General features: G+C 42.6%; 2 protein-coding genes across 2 annotated transcripts; both read right to left on the bottom strand.

The window, feature by feature from the left end:
• Positions 1-2,171: 2,171 nt before the first annotated feature.
• LOC125511210 lies at positions 2,172-6,013 on the bottom strand. Its single transcript, XM_048676531.1, has 4 exons — positions 5,617-6,013; positions 5,183-5,293; positions 3,204-3,721; positions 2,172-2,918 (listed from the first exon to the last, which is right to left on the bottom strand). The coding sequence occupies exons 1-4, from the start codon at positions 5,935-5,937 to the stop codon at positions 2,522-2,524; spliced, it is 1,347 nt and encodes a 448-aa protein (XP_048532488.1). The 5' UTR covers positions 5,938-6,013; the 3' UTR covers positions 2,172-2,521.
• A 541-nt stretch (positions 6,014-6,554) lies between these two features.
• Positions 6,555-16,316, bottom strand: LOC125511209 (alpha-mannosidase At3g26720-like). The gene is made up of 29 exons (XM_048676530.1): positions 15,962-16,316; positions 15,723-15,806; positions 15,339-15,427; positions 15,062-15,236; positions 14,012-14,131; positions 13,615-13,701; positions 13,462-13,533; positions 12,865-12,978; positions 12,222-12,322; positions 12,035-12,128; positions 11,753-11,920; positions 11,577-11,666; positions 11,428-11,493; positions 11,237-11,293; positions 10,845-11,064; positions 10,618-10,751; positions 10,332-10,400; positions 10,183-10,242; positions 10,007-10,078; positions 9,567-9,614; positions 9,310-9,429; positions 8,996-9,061; positions 8,193-8,305; positions 8,001-8,085; positions 7,723-7,833; positions 7,544-7,639; positions 7,131-7,178; positions 6,971-7,039; positions 6,555-6,882 (listed from the first exon to the last, which is right to left on the bottom strand). Exons 1-29 carry the CDS (start codon positions 16,169-16,171, stop codon positions 6,664-6,666), a joined length of 3,057 nt encoding a protein of 1,018 aa, XP_048532487.1. The 5' UTR covers positions 16,172-16,316; the 3' UTR covers positions 6,555-6,663.
• Positions 16,317-16,544: the final 228 nt, after the last annotated feature.

Raw genomic sequence — 16,544 nt, 5'->3', positions numbered from 1 at the left:
ATGTCCCCGGTTCCTTGCCACCCCTGGTATGGCCGCTCGCCGCTGCCACCTATTGCGCCCACCGGCCGCTCACCGCTCCTGCTGTGCAAGTATGAGGCTTTGCGGGGAGCCCTATGTGCTCCTTGCTGCGAGCCGCCTGAGGTCGCGTGCTGGTGGCCGCACCAATGGGGAGCCGCCACGTGCTGCTGGACACGAGTCACCATAGGCCCTGCTGCTCGCCGCGCCATGGGGAGACGCTGACCACGCACCCCTAGTCAATGTGCTAGAGCTCAGCCTCCTCAAGTCACCGGCAGGGGAGGGGATGGAGGGAAGTGGGCGGCGATTCTAGGGAGAGGTCGAGCGGGATCGGCCTAGGGACCCGATTGCTTTTTTCTTTTCTTTACAAGGACCCAATCCCTTTTTTTTAGAAAATTACAGGACCTGATTGCTCTCTTTTTTGAAAATTATAGGGACTCAGTTGCTTTTTGTAAATATTTGGGCCCCATTTGTCATAACCTATGAATCCAGATCAAGCTGTCCAGTAACGACTATCGCCGGCCAAGACACATGAATGACCTCGTCCGACAACGGTTGTCCTTAGTTGGCACGCACTCAGCCAGCCTTCGGCAACAAGCTATCGCCTCACCTACGCGTGGCGCAACCGTTCTGCGCTCGCAGAACCCTTCTGGCACGCGGCCGGTGGGCAGGCGCGCCAGACGATGGACAAGACACAAGGGGTGAATTACTCACCTACGCTGCTGCATGGTGCACACTTGTGCTAAGACATGTCGCGCCTCGCGCAGGTGTCACCATGGTTTGGTGCTAACAAGACTAAGGTTCATTCCCGGAAGATAGAAGAATATGACACATCACTACCCATTTAATGCGCTCACCTACCTAGTCGGACCCAGACCATTTTCTTTGCATTGAAGCCATTGTGGTACCCCCTTGAAATATAAAAGGAGGTCCAGGCTACAAAAGAGGAGGGGGGAGCAGGAGAAAGACAACTCCAGTAGAGAGATTAGACACTAAGTAGAACATCAGAAGGGATACGCAATGCTTCATGCTCCCGAGAAGGACTTGTAGCTCTTAATCTACCAACTTAAACGCACAAAAAGCAGGAGTAGTGCGGCCCGAACCCGGGTAAATCATCGTGTCCATTTCGTGCATTAGTAGTGTAGGTCCACACCTTCGTGCCCCATCTACAAACCATCGAGAGGACGTCACCGGTCCAAGGTGTCACAAGCGTGTTCTGCACACGCCCGCCGACATTATTAAAAAACTCACTAAATTATGGGCTTCTTTTAAAAATTTAACTCTCTTGAAAATCCTATAACTATGATTATTTTGGAATGGAGGAGGTAAATTTGAATCTATGTTGTGCACGAGTATATATTATTATGTTCAAAAGCAAAGCAAAGACTGATGCCCCCTTTAGGTATGATTTACAAGTGTCATGATCTCGAATGCAAATAATTGAATGCACTTCATGTTGTTTCGAATATTTGAAACCACTTTAAATTGAATTCAAATGTATGTTAGTTCCTAGCTAGTTATTTAGAATGTTTACTACGTATTTTTTGTATGTATAACTAGCAAACAATGTTGCTACGGGAGAAAAAAATATCACAAGATAACTCTATTTGAACAGAGAGACAACTATTCTCTTTGTCTCCCAAATATGTGCCACAACTGTTCTACGAAAATATGTAGCTGCTCAATTATGATGCGGCTATAGAAAAAATATTTTTTTTAGCAATGTAAATGTCTATGCTCCAGTGGCATGCCTAGATTATTTAAAATTTTGAAAACAGCAAAGTGAAATCTAGAATTTTAAATTGTAATTTGTAATTTGTGCGCAGAGAGACAACTATTCTCTTTGTCTCCCAAATATGTGCCATCTATTTTTGTAACCTCCCTAAATCTGAAGACTCTGCCAACTATATAATATTTTTTTTGCGAGAAACTATATAGTACTCCCCCTGTCCCATAATATAAGAGCGGAGGGAGTATAATTAATCTACTCTATGTATGTACGAAAAGACCAAATGGTAAAAATTATTTCTTTCATGGAAAGTAACCTCATGTGTCATGAAAAAAATACAAACAAATGTTGCCTGCGCGTATATTGGCCACTATTTGTATTTTCATGATTTTAGCCATCAACAAATCTTGTAACTTGTGTGATCATGTAATCAACCAGAGTGAGGTTTCCTCCCTTTTGGCGGTTTATTGAGATATGGTGTCATACAAGTAATCCATACAGGAACTGTGCTAGAGTTGCTCTCACAAGTTACATCACCTTATACCACTCAAATCTCGACACCAACAGCTACCAGTTAGTACCACCAGTCTACCAGTTAGTATCCTTCTATACATCATACCAAACACATCAGCAGAAAGGAGAGCGATGTCATCTTTCGCCGATCTGAACTTCCAGTCCCTCGTGTGGGTAGAATGGTGAAACACGCCAGGGCAGAGCAACAGCTCACTTGGTTCGGGTTGACCATGTTGCAAGAAAGACTGAATGGTGACAGGGCAATCACAGGTTAGCCGGTGCAGCTGCGACGGCATATACCGATGGCACAGCCTGAGTGGTCACTGGGGCACCAGCCTGGGAGTAGATTGCTGATGCAGCTCCTTCAGCACTGGACTGCGTAGTTTCTCCGGTTGCACCCTCGCTGCCTGGGGCGTACCCATAGTGCATGACAAGTTGCAGGTTCGTCCCGGCCACTTCATGTGGTGCAGCTGCGACGGCGTACACCAATGGCGCAGCCTGAGTGGTTGCTGGGGCACCCGCATGGGAGTAGATCGCCGATGCAGCTCCTTCAGCACTGGACTGTGTAGTTTCTCTGGTTGCACCCTCACTGCCTGGGGCGTACCCATAGTGCATGACAAGTTGGAGGTTTGTCGCGGCCACTTCATGTGGTGCAGCAGCTCTGAAACACAAAAATGTACGACGAAAAAAGCACGATCAATTACTTGTGCATGTAGCAAAGGAAAAAAAAAAGGCACGGGAATAGATGGTGGCTTCTGATCTACATTGTCCCTGCGACTAGTTCATTTTCAGAAGTATCTAGACTAGCTGAACAGTACGGTTTTGAGACATCAACAAGCCGGCATTGACCTATATATACAAATCGGATTGCAAAAAATAGCTTTGCATGTAGCAGATATTAAGAAACAGAGAAGTACTAGGCCCAATTGGTGGCTACCATACATACCTCCCAGAAGTAGTTTCCTGGTAATGAGACTTCACAGCGTCATATCGATACGGATCATTCCCATTAGCATCATAGTTGGGATCAGAGGAACATGCAGGGTCTGTAACATGTTTTCGCACAGGGTGTTGGGCTTGCAAATAGACAAGTTGCAAAGGAGGCGCTTGGGCGTAGTGGTAGGTGGCAGGCGATGGGCCATATGCTTGATAACTTGCCTGGTACAGATGCCCAGTTGTGGTCACACAGTAAGCAGGTGCAGCGAATTGAGCGGTCCGAGCAGGAGGTTGAGAATCTGGGCATGCATAAGGTTCATTTGGGGCCAGATGAGCAGCTGGGGTGAGAACATAGGCGCTTGGGTGATGCACATAAGCAGCTGACTGTGTTGGGTATGAAGATGAAGCCGAAGGAGGCAGAAAAGCAGCAGATGGAGCGGGATGGCTGTTGTCAACATAATGCAGGGGTGGTGCCTCTGGCACTGGCAGTGAAATAATTGGACGGAACAATGCTCTCAATTTCTCAACCTACAACAGAATACCAAAAACAATGGAAATTTAATGCAGGTAAATGTATGATATAGTTTCACAGCTAAGCACTGATAAAATTTAAGACAGAACAGAAAGATGGAAGATAAATGTGCTATTCCTGTCTATTCCAACTAGCCGATACACTGATATGACTATACCAGTAATTCCACCTAAAAGCTCGAGAGAAGAAGTGATAGAAAGAAGAACGTGTTCCCATTACACCCACTTTTTTCATCTCTATACCATGTTGCTATTTTTCCAGGAAAAAGAAACTGTTTGATTACAAAACAGCTTAATACAATCAGAAACACTATGGGTGCTGTCATGCTAAAGAATATCTGGGTTCTACAAAATAAATGGCTGAGATGCAAAATAAAGGCATTATTACAAAGATAAACTTCAGTTCTCAAAGTTAAATCATAGTCAATAAAGAATTAAATATTAGTACATTCTAGTCCCTCTCAATCTCGACTTGCTTCTACATATGCTTACGCCACAGCAGCAAGTTCTGAAGCACATGGCTCTCCTAATTACTGGTTTTCATAAAATAGCCTTCCATTCGTAGTTCAAACTAGGCACAACAAGATGTGAATTGACTAGTTTGATACTTTAATGTATACAGAGGCAGGGGCGGATCCACTATGGGTCATGGGTGTACAGATGTACACCCAAAATTTCCTACAAACTATTTCCTATATATAGTACTACGTATATGACAAAAATACGAAAAGTAGAGATTATGCAGCAGCTTGCCACAGATCAATACTAACCCATCGGGCATTGGCTAGAGCGGCACAGCCCACTAACCAACAGGCCGAAGCACCAACAAGTCACATCTGCCCTCACGCACTGCCTAAAAAAAATAATTCTGCCCTCACGCACGAGAGATACTCAGCAGATCAGCTCAGTCCAAATACTCCCAAAAAAAAAACTTTGTCCAAATCCACAAGGACCAGAGTCCAAAGTTCCAATCTGAAATTCCATTCGTTGACCTTTACATGTGTAGTTAATATTTGGATTTAGAGATATATATAGCTCTGTACATGACCACATTAATAAAGAGGAAGATTGTTGATTTAAAAACAACAAATGAATTATCTTTGGATTGATTTCCTTAGTAAAAAAGTAAACAAATGAATTATCTTTTGATTTAAAGATATAGATCTCTTTGTAAATAAAAATCGTCTTTTGAGATTTGTTGTTATTACGAAAATTTTGTATTCGCGTGGACCAATGGACTTCCTTGTTAGGGTGAAAAAAAATTTTGAACACCCAAAGTTGAATTCCTGGATCCGCCACTGTACAGAGGACCATAAATAAGCGAGAATGAGTGTTCATCTGGCAGACTGCCTTAAGTTCGAACCATTTTGTACAGGAGTTGTCTACAGGGAAGATTCAGCACAATTCGTTTCACCTCTACTCAAGTACAAAACATCAATAAACACTGATTCCACTTACTTGTGTAAAGGTAAGTTCTGGCACGAATTTGCCGGGATAATTCTCTTTTATGGTGTATCTTACGGTTTTCCCTCGGACAGGCATGAAATCACCATCAATCATGAATTTGACCTGCGTATACAAGAACACTGAACATTCAAATTATGAGAAATAATAATGTACGGCTAATCTATCAAGTTGATTGCTGGATGCCACTGGAAACTGAAGATCATAAGACGAGCCAAGATGAACTGAAATTTCAGAAAAATTAAAATTGACAGGACTCTTTTAGGAGATAACCATACAGATTTGAAATGTGGCACCAGGACCCACATTTCAGTCACGCATCGAGTGGCAAAATCATCACTGCATCCTTCCTTGATGGTGGAAGGATTCATACACGCACAATCACCCATGACTCCAGGCATGGAACGCGAGGGGGGCCGGGACGGTACCTGGGCAGGTAGGCGGCCCTGGAAGGCGGCGGGCTCGAGGTCGCGCCCGCCGTCCGAGTCGGCGCGGTAGGGCCCGTACAGGTACTTGGCGTCGTAGTCGAAGAGGAAGAGCGCCGCGCCGCGCCTGATCCGGGAGACGGCGCCCAGCCTCCCCCGCGGCAGGCCCAGCACCCTGTACCTGAAGCACTCGGGCTTGGTCGCGCCGTCGCACCTGAAGATGAACCCTGCCGGTAACGGGGCGTCGGCGTCGCCCGCAGCGCCCTCCGGCGGCTGAGGTCCCGGGCTCTGGCGCGCCGGCGAGGAGGGGTCCTCCTCCGCCATGGGAGCCGCGGAGCGGGGGAGAGCGGGCTAGGGCTTTTTGCTTCCGCTGTTTCTTTTTGCTTCGGGCCGGGAGTTTGGGCCCGGTGGAGTTGGAGGCGATGTTTTCTTTTTTCAAACTTCAAAATGTGGATTTCCAAAAATTCAAGCCGGGGAGCCAAACTTCCACATTTGGTACTCAGACACTATAATAGCATCACATACTCACTACTTGCCAAATTATAGTGAATATAATATATTTTAAAGACAACTTATTTGTAAACTTTGACCAAATTTATAGGTAAAATCCGAAGATTTACGTACGAAAATATATTTTACGATGGATCTAATGGTATTGATTTAGTAATGTAAGTTGATAAATGTTTCTATAAACTTGGTATATTTTATAAAGTTTTTACTTTGAAAATATTACTCCCTCCGATTCATATTACTTGTTGCTTACTTAGTATACAATTTTAGTACTATATTCCCCAACCATATTTCCCGCCTCGTTCGGCGTCGCTGCCGGTCCGCCTCATCTCCTATGGTCCTTGGACCATGGAGATTTGGTGGATCTCAGCCCTTGCCAGCGGGAGGGATCCATTTTTAACTGTTTTTTAGTTTTGTTAGGATTTGTGCCATGCTCAAAAAGAAGAGGCGGTCTCAAAGGAGGAGTTAAGCTTCAACAATACAACATTCTGATTCGAAATTACAAAAAAGTTACAACATCAGCGATCACCGCCATGGCACTTAGATCGGATGTGCGGCGAGTCGGTGCTCGAAGCTGATGATGAATGTGCGGATCTCCATGGGCGCCAGCTCGACGACGAGCTTGGAGGGGTCCACGGGTCCTCCACGGACCACATTTTCTTTTTGGGGAGGCCCTGCCACCTTCCATTTCAGCCTCTTCTTCTCCATGGCGGCGCGCTCTTGGTTCGCTGATAGGCTTGTTTCGATTATCTTGCCGATCTGGAGCATCAGGATTGGGGAGGTAGTGAAAATATTCATCAAGATCCAATCGAATAAATAAAAAGGTGTAGATTTTAATGGAGGTTACCTTGTTATCTGGGAATACCCTCTTGAGGTCGACACTCGCCGGGGCCGAGAGATCCTTATGCTCTCCAGCCTACATGCACAGCACAATGTTTTACAAAAGATATAAAACTGGATCTGATTGGAGCGAGAGAAAGTAAATGAGAATGACCAAAGTATGAGACCTCGTATAGGTGAGCCAACCGAAGGAGAACACTTCCATCTTCAAGTTCCTGTACAACGCATAGGTACTTTTAACACGCGCAGCAAACGGATCCAGATACCATTTTCATCACTATTCTGTGGTGTCGATTACATTTGTTGCAGCTAACTGGCTGGTATTACTTGTAACCTCTCAAACCAGCAGGATTAAAAACTAGCTTGCAACATTTCAAAATAAATGGTACGGTACTCGGACCTATCAGATCAGCACTCTCTTGCCCAGTACTCCCTCTGTAAACTAATATAAGAGCGTTTAGATCACTACTTTAGTAATCTAAACACTCTTATATTAGTTTACGGAGGAAGTACATACTAATTTTTCCCTTTTTAAGGAGATATGATAAAAATGGTCCATTCTCCATAGGCATACACATACCTCAAGAGTAAGCAACGCGACATTTTCAGGAAGGCTGTAAGTTGGATCCATTGCAGAGAATGATGAAACATGTGAATTCGCCCAGTTGCCTCCATCCTGGAAAAACAAGTAGGGGTATGTTCAATACAGCGAGAATAACTGTTTGATCGATCACAACTGCAACAAAATTTATGCTGTACCTGCTCTGTGAATGCAAGAAGAAGAGGTGAGTACAGTTCCTGACCAAATGTACGACGCCACCTAGCTCCATCACCTTGTGGGTCAATTTTGAGATAGTATTTTCCTTCAATCTGTCGATAATGTAATAAGTTGCTTTAGATAATGTTTCTGCACAACATATTGTGTGCTTGCAAATAATAGAACAAATTGATCTGCGCAACAGGATTTGTGGTATATGCAAACATCTGGTTTTCAATTCCATCCAAAGCACATGGTCAGAAAGATATTCATTACTTACAACTAGTCCTTCACATTGATCATCCAAACAGACTTTTTCCTCTAGTGCTTCCGCAACACCACGACCATCATCATTGAGTAGCCTCCTACACAAGGAGTAAGAAATATTTAACCAAGCAGAGGTAGAAAAAGAAAATTGCTACAGTATGAAAGAAGCAAGAAAATACTGTGCAAAACTGATTGTGACATGTACCTGTGTAGCATTAGCTCTATTTGTCCATCCTTTATGCTCGAACCTCCAACAGACCTGTCTACAAGTATAGATAACTCTTTGCTGCCATCTTCCACATAAATGCCAAGATTAATCTGAAAATAAATACAGATCTATCAATCTGGTGTATAAATCAGCCCCATCACAATCTACAAGCAAAACTACAGAATAATTTGCAACTTTGGATCCTCCACAATTCAACTTCATACAATTGCCAATTTCTTCAAATATTGACAAAAGTATGAATAACCTGGCTCAGAACATTTTAAATTACCGGCCCTCCATAATCACCACCAATAACCTCTTGCCTACCAAAGTTATCCTATGCCACCACTTGTTTTTAAAAGATCAACTTCCTACGTTACCATTTTGTATGTCACCAAATGCAGAGGCTTTGGTTATCTGTCACTAAATGTCAAAAATTCTGTCCTTTTGGGCTGCAAAATCACATCATCTCATCTAATAAGCTACACAATTACATCATTACGTGTAGAGATCATTTCTTATTCTTATGGTGCTAAATAAGTAAAGAAGCGAGCTGATTTAGCTGTAATTAAATGTCTTGCCATCTACAGGTAGAGTCAATGACCTAAAACATATCAATTACAAAGTAAACCAAAATCCTCCAAAAACATAATATGTATAAACTGAGGGGAAGTGCAAAGTGAATTCCAAACTACTTTCGGATGTTGACTCAATGACGGAAAAGGATGAAAGAAGACATTTCTTAAAGGATACTACTAAGCTTCCTTGTTTAAAATATAATAGAGCAAACAAGAGCTCACAGGATAATAGTTTCCAGCAACAGGTTGGTTTACTTCAATCTTCCACTCCGAGCGATAATCCCGTACCTGAAAGGAAAAAGGGATTAAGTAATGACATAATTGTGCACCATTACAACACATATTTTATGTTGCAGTTATCCTCTATAACATCGCTAGTTCCCCCCCCCCCCCCCCCCCCTCTTTCAAAACTAGCACAGGAATCATTAATGCAACTGTCTGTGAACTATTTTTTTGCTTTCACTACATTTATTAGAAAGACAATAGACATTTCTTGTCTGGGGAAAGTGTCAAGTGCTAGTGGTAGTGCATCATACCCTTTTGATGAAATCACGCCCACTGGAATCAGTGTAAAATGTTTTGTTTGTTGCCATGCTAGTAATGATTTCAGTTGAAAGTTCTTTTCCATTTTCATCGTCGACTGGTATTGGTCCAACCTACGAATAAAAACAATTATTCATAAGATGTTAGAAATATGTAATGGCAGAAAAGAGAAAAGGCGAATGTATTGTCATGCAAAATGTGAAGGCCTTCAAGAAGAAATTAATGCAAGATGCAATGACACCGCACTCACTATGAACTCAGTTTCCACATAGTCCTTTCCCTTGTAAACTCTAGTGATCTGCACGAAGATAAGAAAAGCTATATCAATTATCAAGAATACAAAAAAATACTTTTAGTCGATTAACAAGGAATGAAAAAACAGAATAAAGTCCATATTTTGATACTATCAACCTCACATTTCTTTTACATATACATTTCACCAAGTATTTGCCTGATCTTTGATATACAGAAGATGTTGAATGGACAATATTAAGTCTACCAGATCTAAGGTATATGATAATTCAGAACGAATAGCGCTACTATCAAATTTCCAAACGAATAGCGTCATGTTGCTGTAGCAACAAAGATGTGTGCTAGAAATTCATTGAGAACATGAAGATCAGGAACAAAAAAGAAGCAAGTAAATCCTTATGAATGGTGGTTCAGACAAGCAGTATTCATATGATTAACCTGATATATCCATGGATTAATCTGCTGATGCACTTCATCCAATATGGGCCCACGCAGAATCGTGGGAGGAACCTTGAAGTGGGAAACATATATTCATCAGATCAATAATGCACCTTTTTTTAAGATCCCTTTGATCCATTCAGTATTTTAGAGATACTTTGATCCCTTCTTCATACCTGACCATCAGTTTTGATAGGAACAACGTCCTTAGGGCGAAATATGTACGCTCCAGAAGCCTACAGTCCAGGAAAAAGCAAACAAATGCCAGTGTGAGTAATTGCTAATTTTAAGGTGAAATAGACTATTTGTAGAATCCCTAGTGCACCTGAGGATCATCTCCGCTTCCATCTTGTCCTATGTAATACTTGTACTTCTGCTCGAAATTTGCTTCAACCTTGAAATATGGCAATGATTCTTGAGTACAGGTGATTCTAGATAACAAGCAAAACTAAAAGCGAAATTCAATATCCAATACCAGAATGGACATATGAGCTGCTAGGGAAGATAAGCCTGGATAATCTTAGTGCACAACTTTTGTATTTAAGATGAAAGCAATGCAAGAGGTAAAACCGTTTCAGATTGAAAATAATGCTGGGCGATTAGCAAATCACCTGAGTCTTACTATCGGAGTACTTCGATAATGATCCAGCTGCATCATAGTGAAGTTTCAAACGCCCTTGCCCAACTTGCAGATTCCTACTTTCATTTCCCTGAGAGTTTAGAGTGGATGTCGAAGAGATAGATGCTGAAAAGTATATAATGCAACAGAGAAATGGTCAAACTTTCGAGCAATCCTTTATATTTTGTTGTATATCAAGACGAAAGATATGGAATTCACCTGATCTCTTTCCACTCGAGATAAAGTAAGTGCTAAAACCAAGTGGTGGTACCGAAGCAGGAAAAGCAACCCAAAACTTAGGACTTGCGGCAGGCGATGTGCCCAAGTAAACCTTGACATGTCTGTCCCGTAGGTTCAATGAGACATTAGCTATAGGCAGAAGTTGCGATTCAATTTCTTTTCCCTCAGAATCATGGACAACAATTGAGTCACTCATGACCTATTAATTTTACAAAGAGGCACATTTAGTTTTCATTCTACAGTATGGGAGTTTCATGGTAGTGGCACTATTTATAAGCACATAGTGTTCATAAACAGAATGGATGGATGGATGAATCAGCAATAAAAGACCAACAAAATATCTTGTTTTTCAGGGAACAAAAATTGCATACTGGTATGCGGAGGACATCCTCTCGTTTCCATCCAAGAGAGTTGTACACAAGAACAACCTGTAACAAAAAGTTGAAAACAACATATTAGATGTTACACGGGTTTACTTTCCAAGAAAGTGTCATGGATTAATTAAAACCTATACAAATTTCATCTTGAAAAGAGCCATGCATGAGTTAAGAACACAACTCACCAAGCTTTTTCCTTGAGATAAGTTCATCTCGGAAGGGGGGCAATAAGTAATGTTCAGGAGAGGACACTGAAAAAAGATCAGTAAACAGTAAATACTAAGTCATTTTTTAACTAAAATGGCAAATTAGTTAGAGAACCTGCAAACCCGACCTGCCCAAACTTTGTCGTTGGGGACGAACAACGAGAATTTGAGCCTGACTCACTCAAGCAACCGAGAGAAGTGGAAACCAGTTCCTCCGCCTGGAAAAGAATCGAACCAAATCAATCCATCAAATCTCAAAAGAAATCATCAAATATGAAATACAGCAATTTTCTCGAGAAGATACTTTCTTATAGCCAATCGATAATCTCTTCGCATAATCATTTGCAACATGTTGCTTCTCTGTTCCTGTAACAGCATCATGATGCTGAGCAAGAGCTAGGGCATCTCCTAAGCTATCTGTTGTGGAACCTGACTTGCTTTTCCCAATGAAGAACTCCAGCTGCCTAGCTGCCTGAAAGTGAAAGCATATTAACCTTTAAGCATGAACGGCACCAAGTGACCAAGACAGTATATCATATGGTGTTGGACATCTAGAGGGAAACATTAAAAGACTAGGTAAAACTACCAAGTAATATCCACTCATCATGCGGACATATCGTTTTAAGGCAGGTCTGCTTGTGAAGTAACCTGTCCAGTATGCATTGGGGTTATCTGCATATCTGATCAAAGAAACACAGCCATATGAATGAGAAGGAACAGAAGTACAAAAGTGAAGTTAATTGTACCAATTATGAATATAAGATAGAACATACGGAAAGAAATCATTTGTCTTTAGAGGCCATGGCTCATTTGTAGAAAATTTTGCATCAGTGTAAATGGAAGGAGTGGAGTACAGAGCATTCACACGGCCATCCTGTGGTATGATCAAACAGAACAAGCATGGTGAGTTATAATGTGTTAATAGCTATCTTAGATAAAATTTCAGCACTATTTACTTATTTACCAAGTTAAAATGCTCAAATAAAATCAACTTGTATCAATAACAAGAAAATGAAGGCATGGACCATTTTCTTAAGCATTTATGTCCTTATCTAATTATATGACACAAGAAAAAAACCAAATGCATCCCATGAAATGTTCCCATATATTACTGTGAGAAGACTGGAACATTTCAAATGTATTGCATGATCCATAACTGAAACAATCATGATGGTGATAGCTCACGAGGTATGATTAAGTAGTGCTGTGATTATAAGTTTGTGATATAGCTTCGAAGTTACTAAAGAAATACACCCACCGATTCACAATACAAGTAGTTTAGGACATTTACGGCCTTCAAAGTACCATTTTGACCATACTCTTAAATATTTTGTTTCAAACAAGCATAATTATATCTTTAAAAAATATGTCATGAAGATCTAGTATTGTTCGTCTTATTCTAGGCTCATCCTTTACCTTGTTCACATAATGAATTAATTTGTCCATCTGTCTGAACCAACTTTCTGCGTATTGATATTTGAAGTCTGTTCCCATTGTAAACATGATATGGTTTGTCCTTGTAACATTTGCCTACAAAAAGAAAAGATATAAAGAGTATAGATTACAATGAACACCTGTACTACCAAATAGAACAACACTTTAAGTATGAAATGATGCGGTTTAGATAACGGAAATCTATTTGTAGAACGGTATGTATTTGGCTTATTGGTAGAACCACGTGCGCGCTGTCCGATCGGCCTCACTATCATACTCTCCACAAGCCATGCGACTCAGCGGTATGGCGGACACGGGTTTAGGACAGACAGTGTTACCTGTTGGGACGTTTCTGTTGCATCCTTTAAATTTTCAGCATGAAATGCTAAGGTCGAAGTAACATAGAAATCTGAAGCCGCATTTTTCAGTGTTAGGTATGAACTTGTGAATGCAACCCAGATGGCCGTTCTAATTAAATAAGAAATTTGTAGTAGACCAATGGATTTTCATCCAATGCATATAACTGGGCAAATTATGCACCAGCGTAAAAGTATGGACATATATGAGACCCTACTGTACCTGTGCCAGCGCTGCAGCAACAAAATCATTCACCCGTTGTTCAACATTGTAATCAAAAAGAAGGGGATCATCCTACATAGACAAAAGTAATGAAGAATAGGTTTATTCCTGGTGTTGATTAAATTAACATATCTGAAGTTCTCATCAATTTACCTGGACAACAGGGGAAGTATCATCGACTTCAAAATAGAACTCACCAGGTGGTGGTTCATAATTTTTTGGGAAGATGCCAGCAAAAATCTGAAAAGAAAATGAGCAGATTTCCCGCCATTACATATGAAACATGTTTACCAAACTTTACGAACTTGAAAGTGATTGTTCTGTGAGAAAACTGGCAGGAGTGATGCATACTCATTGACAATAAAGAAACTGTTACAAAATATATATGGTCATGGTTTTTATTTGGAGCATGCCACCTCAGTGCGGTGCAGACCACTCGCAGCGAGAAATACTGCTAAGACCCCATGGGTGCGTCGCACTGCAGGTCTACGCTAGATCATCAGAATGATTCACTGTATGTTACATTATGGAAAAGGAAAATACTACTTACATCAGCTGATGAGCCAAAGGTCTTGGAGCCCCTCCATACAACCTCGAGTTCTTTTGTCCCATTCCTCGTGTCACGATCTTGGTAATCAATCCGGAAAAAATATAAAGCATCAAATCCTACCTGAAAGACGGTAAAATGTGTTACACTAGTATACTTCTTATGCACAGTAGCCATATATCCAATCTAAGGCTGTGAGGTTGGGAACAAGGTTGTATTGTGTCAAGAGCAACAGATGGATCTTGTAGAGAGAACAAGAATAGCAGAGACAAAACAATCACGGCAAGAGAGAAAAGATTTGGGGAAATGGCCACACATTATTTAAGTATAACCTTGAACAAGTACAGGGGATTATCACTCCCTCACAACCTTTCAAATAATTTGCCTTGGGTCCATGCCCTATACAAGAATCTAGTGCTAACGAATAACCTAGTCTTTAATCCATTCTTGCACTCTTAACCGTACTTTGGATGAGATCTTGACCCCTCAGATTGCTAACTATGGCCATACCTAATGGTTATATATTGTCCCCACACATATTCTCCAACTTCTCCTCTAACGAAACTAAAAGTCTCTAAGAGATTAAATTATAGGAATCCCTAGTCATACATCTCCAAGTCCTAATAGGACATGAGTCACCTTTCTCAACTAAATGTTTATGCAGCCATCTCTACGCTGACAAGTCTGACATGTTTGTCAAAACACTGTAGGCGTAGCTGAAAATTCAATGAAGTAACCGAGTTGTGTAAATTATTTAGTTATGTTAGGTGGTCAAGAAGTGCAGTCAATCACTTCACTCTTGAGAGCATAGCCCTTGGCATTCCTATTATACATGCTCTATGAACCAACAGTACCACATCTCAACGTTCAGGTATTACTGTAACCAGTGATGACAGGTAGCCTATCATAATGGTACAGAAGTAAGCATCCTGAGTGTGAAACTCATCTAATCATGCAAATGAGATGTACACGGAAGTAACAGTGTACCATAAGAAAAAAAAAGTCACACAAAATCTGAAAGCATGACATAATAAAATGGATACAGTGAATTACTTCTGCACCAAGCAGGTAAGCCTGAACTGCAGAGTGCCCAAACGGATCGATCTGCCAACCAATCCTCGGAATCTGACCAAACTCCTCCTTGATGAACCTGTGCCCCAGCGTAGTCTGATCGATCATGTCAATGTAGTGCACAGTCGCCTCGTCATGCATGCACATACCCCCATTTCTGAAACATCACAAGGAGTAATATGCCATCAGTCAGTTATAGAACATAGACATGATTGCTAGTGCAGCCTAAAAAGGAAGGTTGTTCAAAGAGCCAGCATACATGAACTCCAACCGTCCGGAACTGACAAGCCCCTTGACCGTATCCTTGATCATGTCGCTCTGCTGCCTCCACCATCTCTGGAAAAACGCCTGCAACCAACCATACATAAATGGTTACTGAAGATAAATCACAGCATAGAACCCAAAACTGAACCCACATTGTAACACCATCAGTTCTATTTGGATGTACAACTGCTGGTCCAGCTCCAATTCTGGAAACAGGCAGCAGGGGACAGAGTTTCCTGTAATACTGACAACTGACAAAAACGAAACTGTTGTGCAGCCACAGAGCAGTTACAGGTAACTGCTGTACATTGCTCTGCAACCTCCCAATTCCACAGCTCCAAGCTCCTCAGATTGCTGGCGGACATGAAAATCTCCTTACCTGCTCGACGTAGATGAACTTGCGGTTCTCGTCCTTGAGCAGCGCCGGCACGAGCGAATCCAGCACGTTCTGAACGCACGCGCCCTGCGACCAAACAGACCAAAATTCTGCTTCAGCGACATCCGAAACCGACGGAGACCGAAAACTTAAATCTACACCAAACCAAGGGCGACAAATCTAGGGGATGGAAAATCCCGGCGAAACTCGGGGGGCGTTTTTTCGAGCGGCGGAATTGGAACCTGGATGGAGTTGTTGGATCCGACGTAGTACTGGTCGACGGTCTTGAGCCAGCCGACGTCGTCGTGGGTGTGGGGGACGACGTGCACGTTCAGCTTCCCGTTGACTACCCCCGCCGACGTGTTGTAGGGGATGTACACCGCCTCGCCGCCGCCGAGCAGGACGGCGGCGGCGGCGGCGAGGAGGAGGAGGGCGAGCCGTACGGGGCCCATGGGCGGCGACGGCACGGTCGCCGGCGGGCGGGAAGCCTCCCGGGGAGCGAGCGCGATGGGGAGGGCGAGGGGGCGGTGGCGGTCGTCGGGTTGCGAGAGTGACGGCTCCACTGAGTGGCCCGGCCGGCGCGGCGAAGTCGACTATAGCTAAGAGCAGCGGGGGTCGGGCCCACTTGGCGGTGGGAGGGGTCGAGGATGTGCAGGTGGTTGCCCCCTCGCTATGCCACGTCGGCTATCCGAGGTTCTATCCGGTAGGGCGAATTTCAGTGAGGCCCCCCGTCCTCTCGACAATGACAGTCTTCTCCTTTGAACATTTGCCCTCTGCTTCCCGTGTTTTCTTTGCACTCCGACGAGGACATCCCTACCACCGTTG

This window comes from Triticum urartu, chromosome 5, assembly GCF_003073215.2.
Source record: "Triticum urartu cultivar G1812 chromosome 5, Tu2.1, whole genome shotgun sequence".
NCBI classification, from domain to species: Eukaryota; Viridiplantae; Streptophyta; class Magnoliopsida; order Poales; family Poaceae; genus Triticum; species Triticum urartu.
This window is presented reverse-complemented; position numbering and strand designations above follow the sequence as displayed.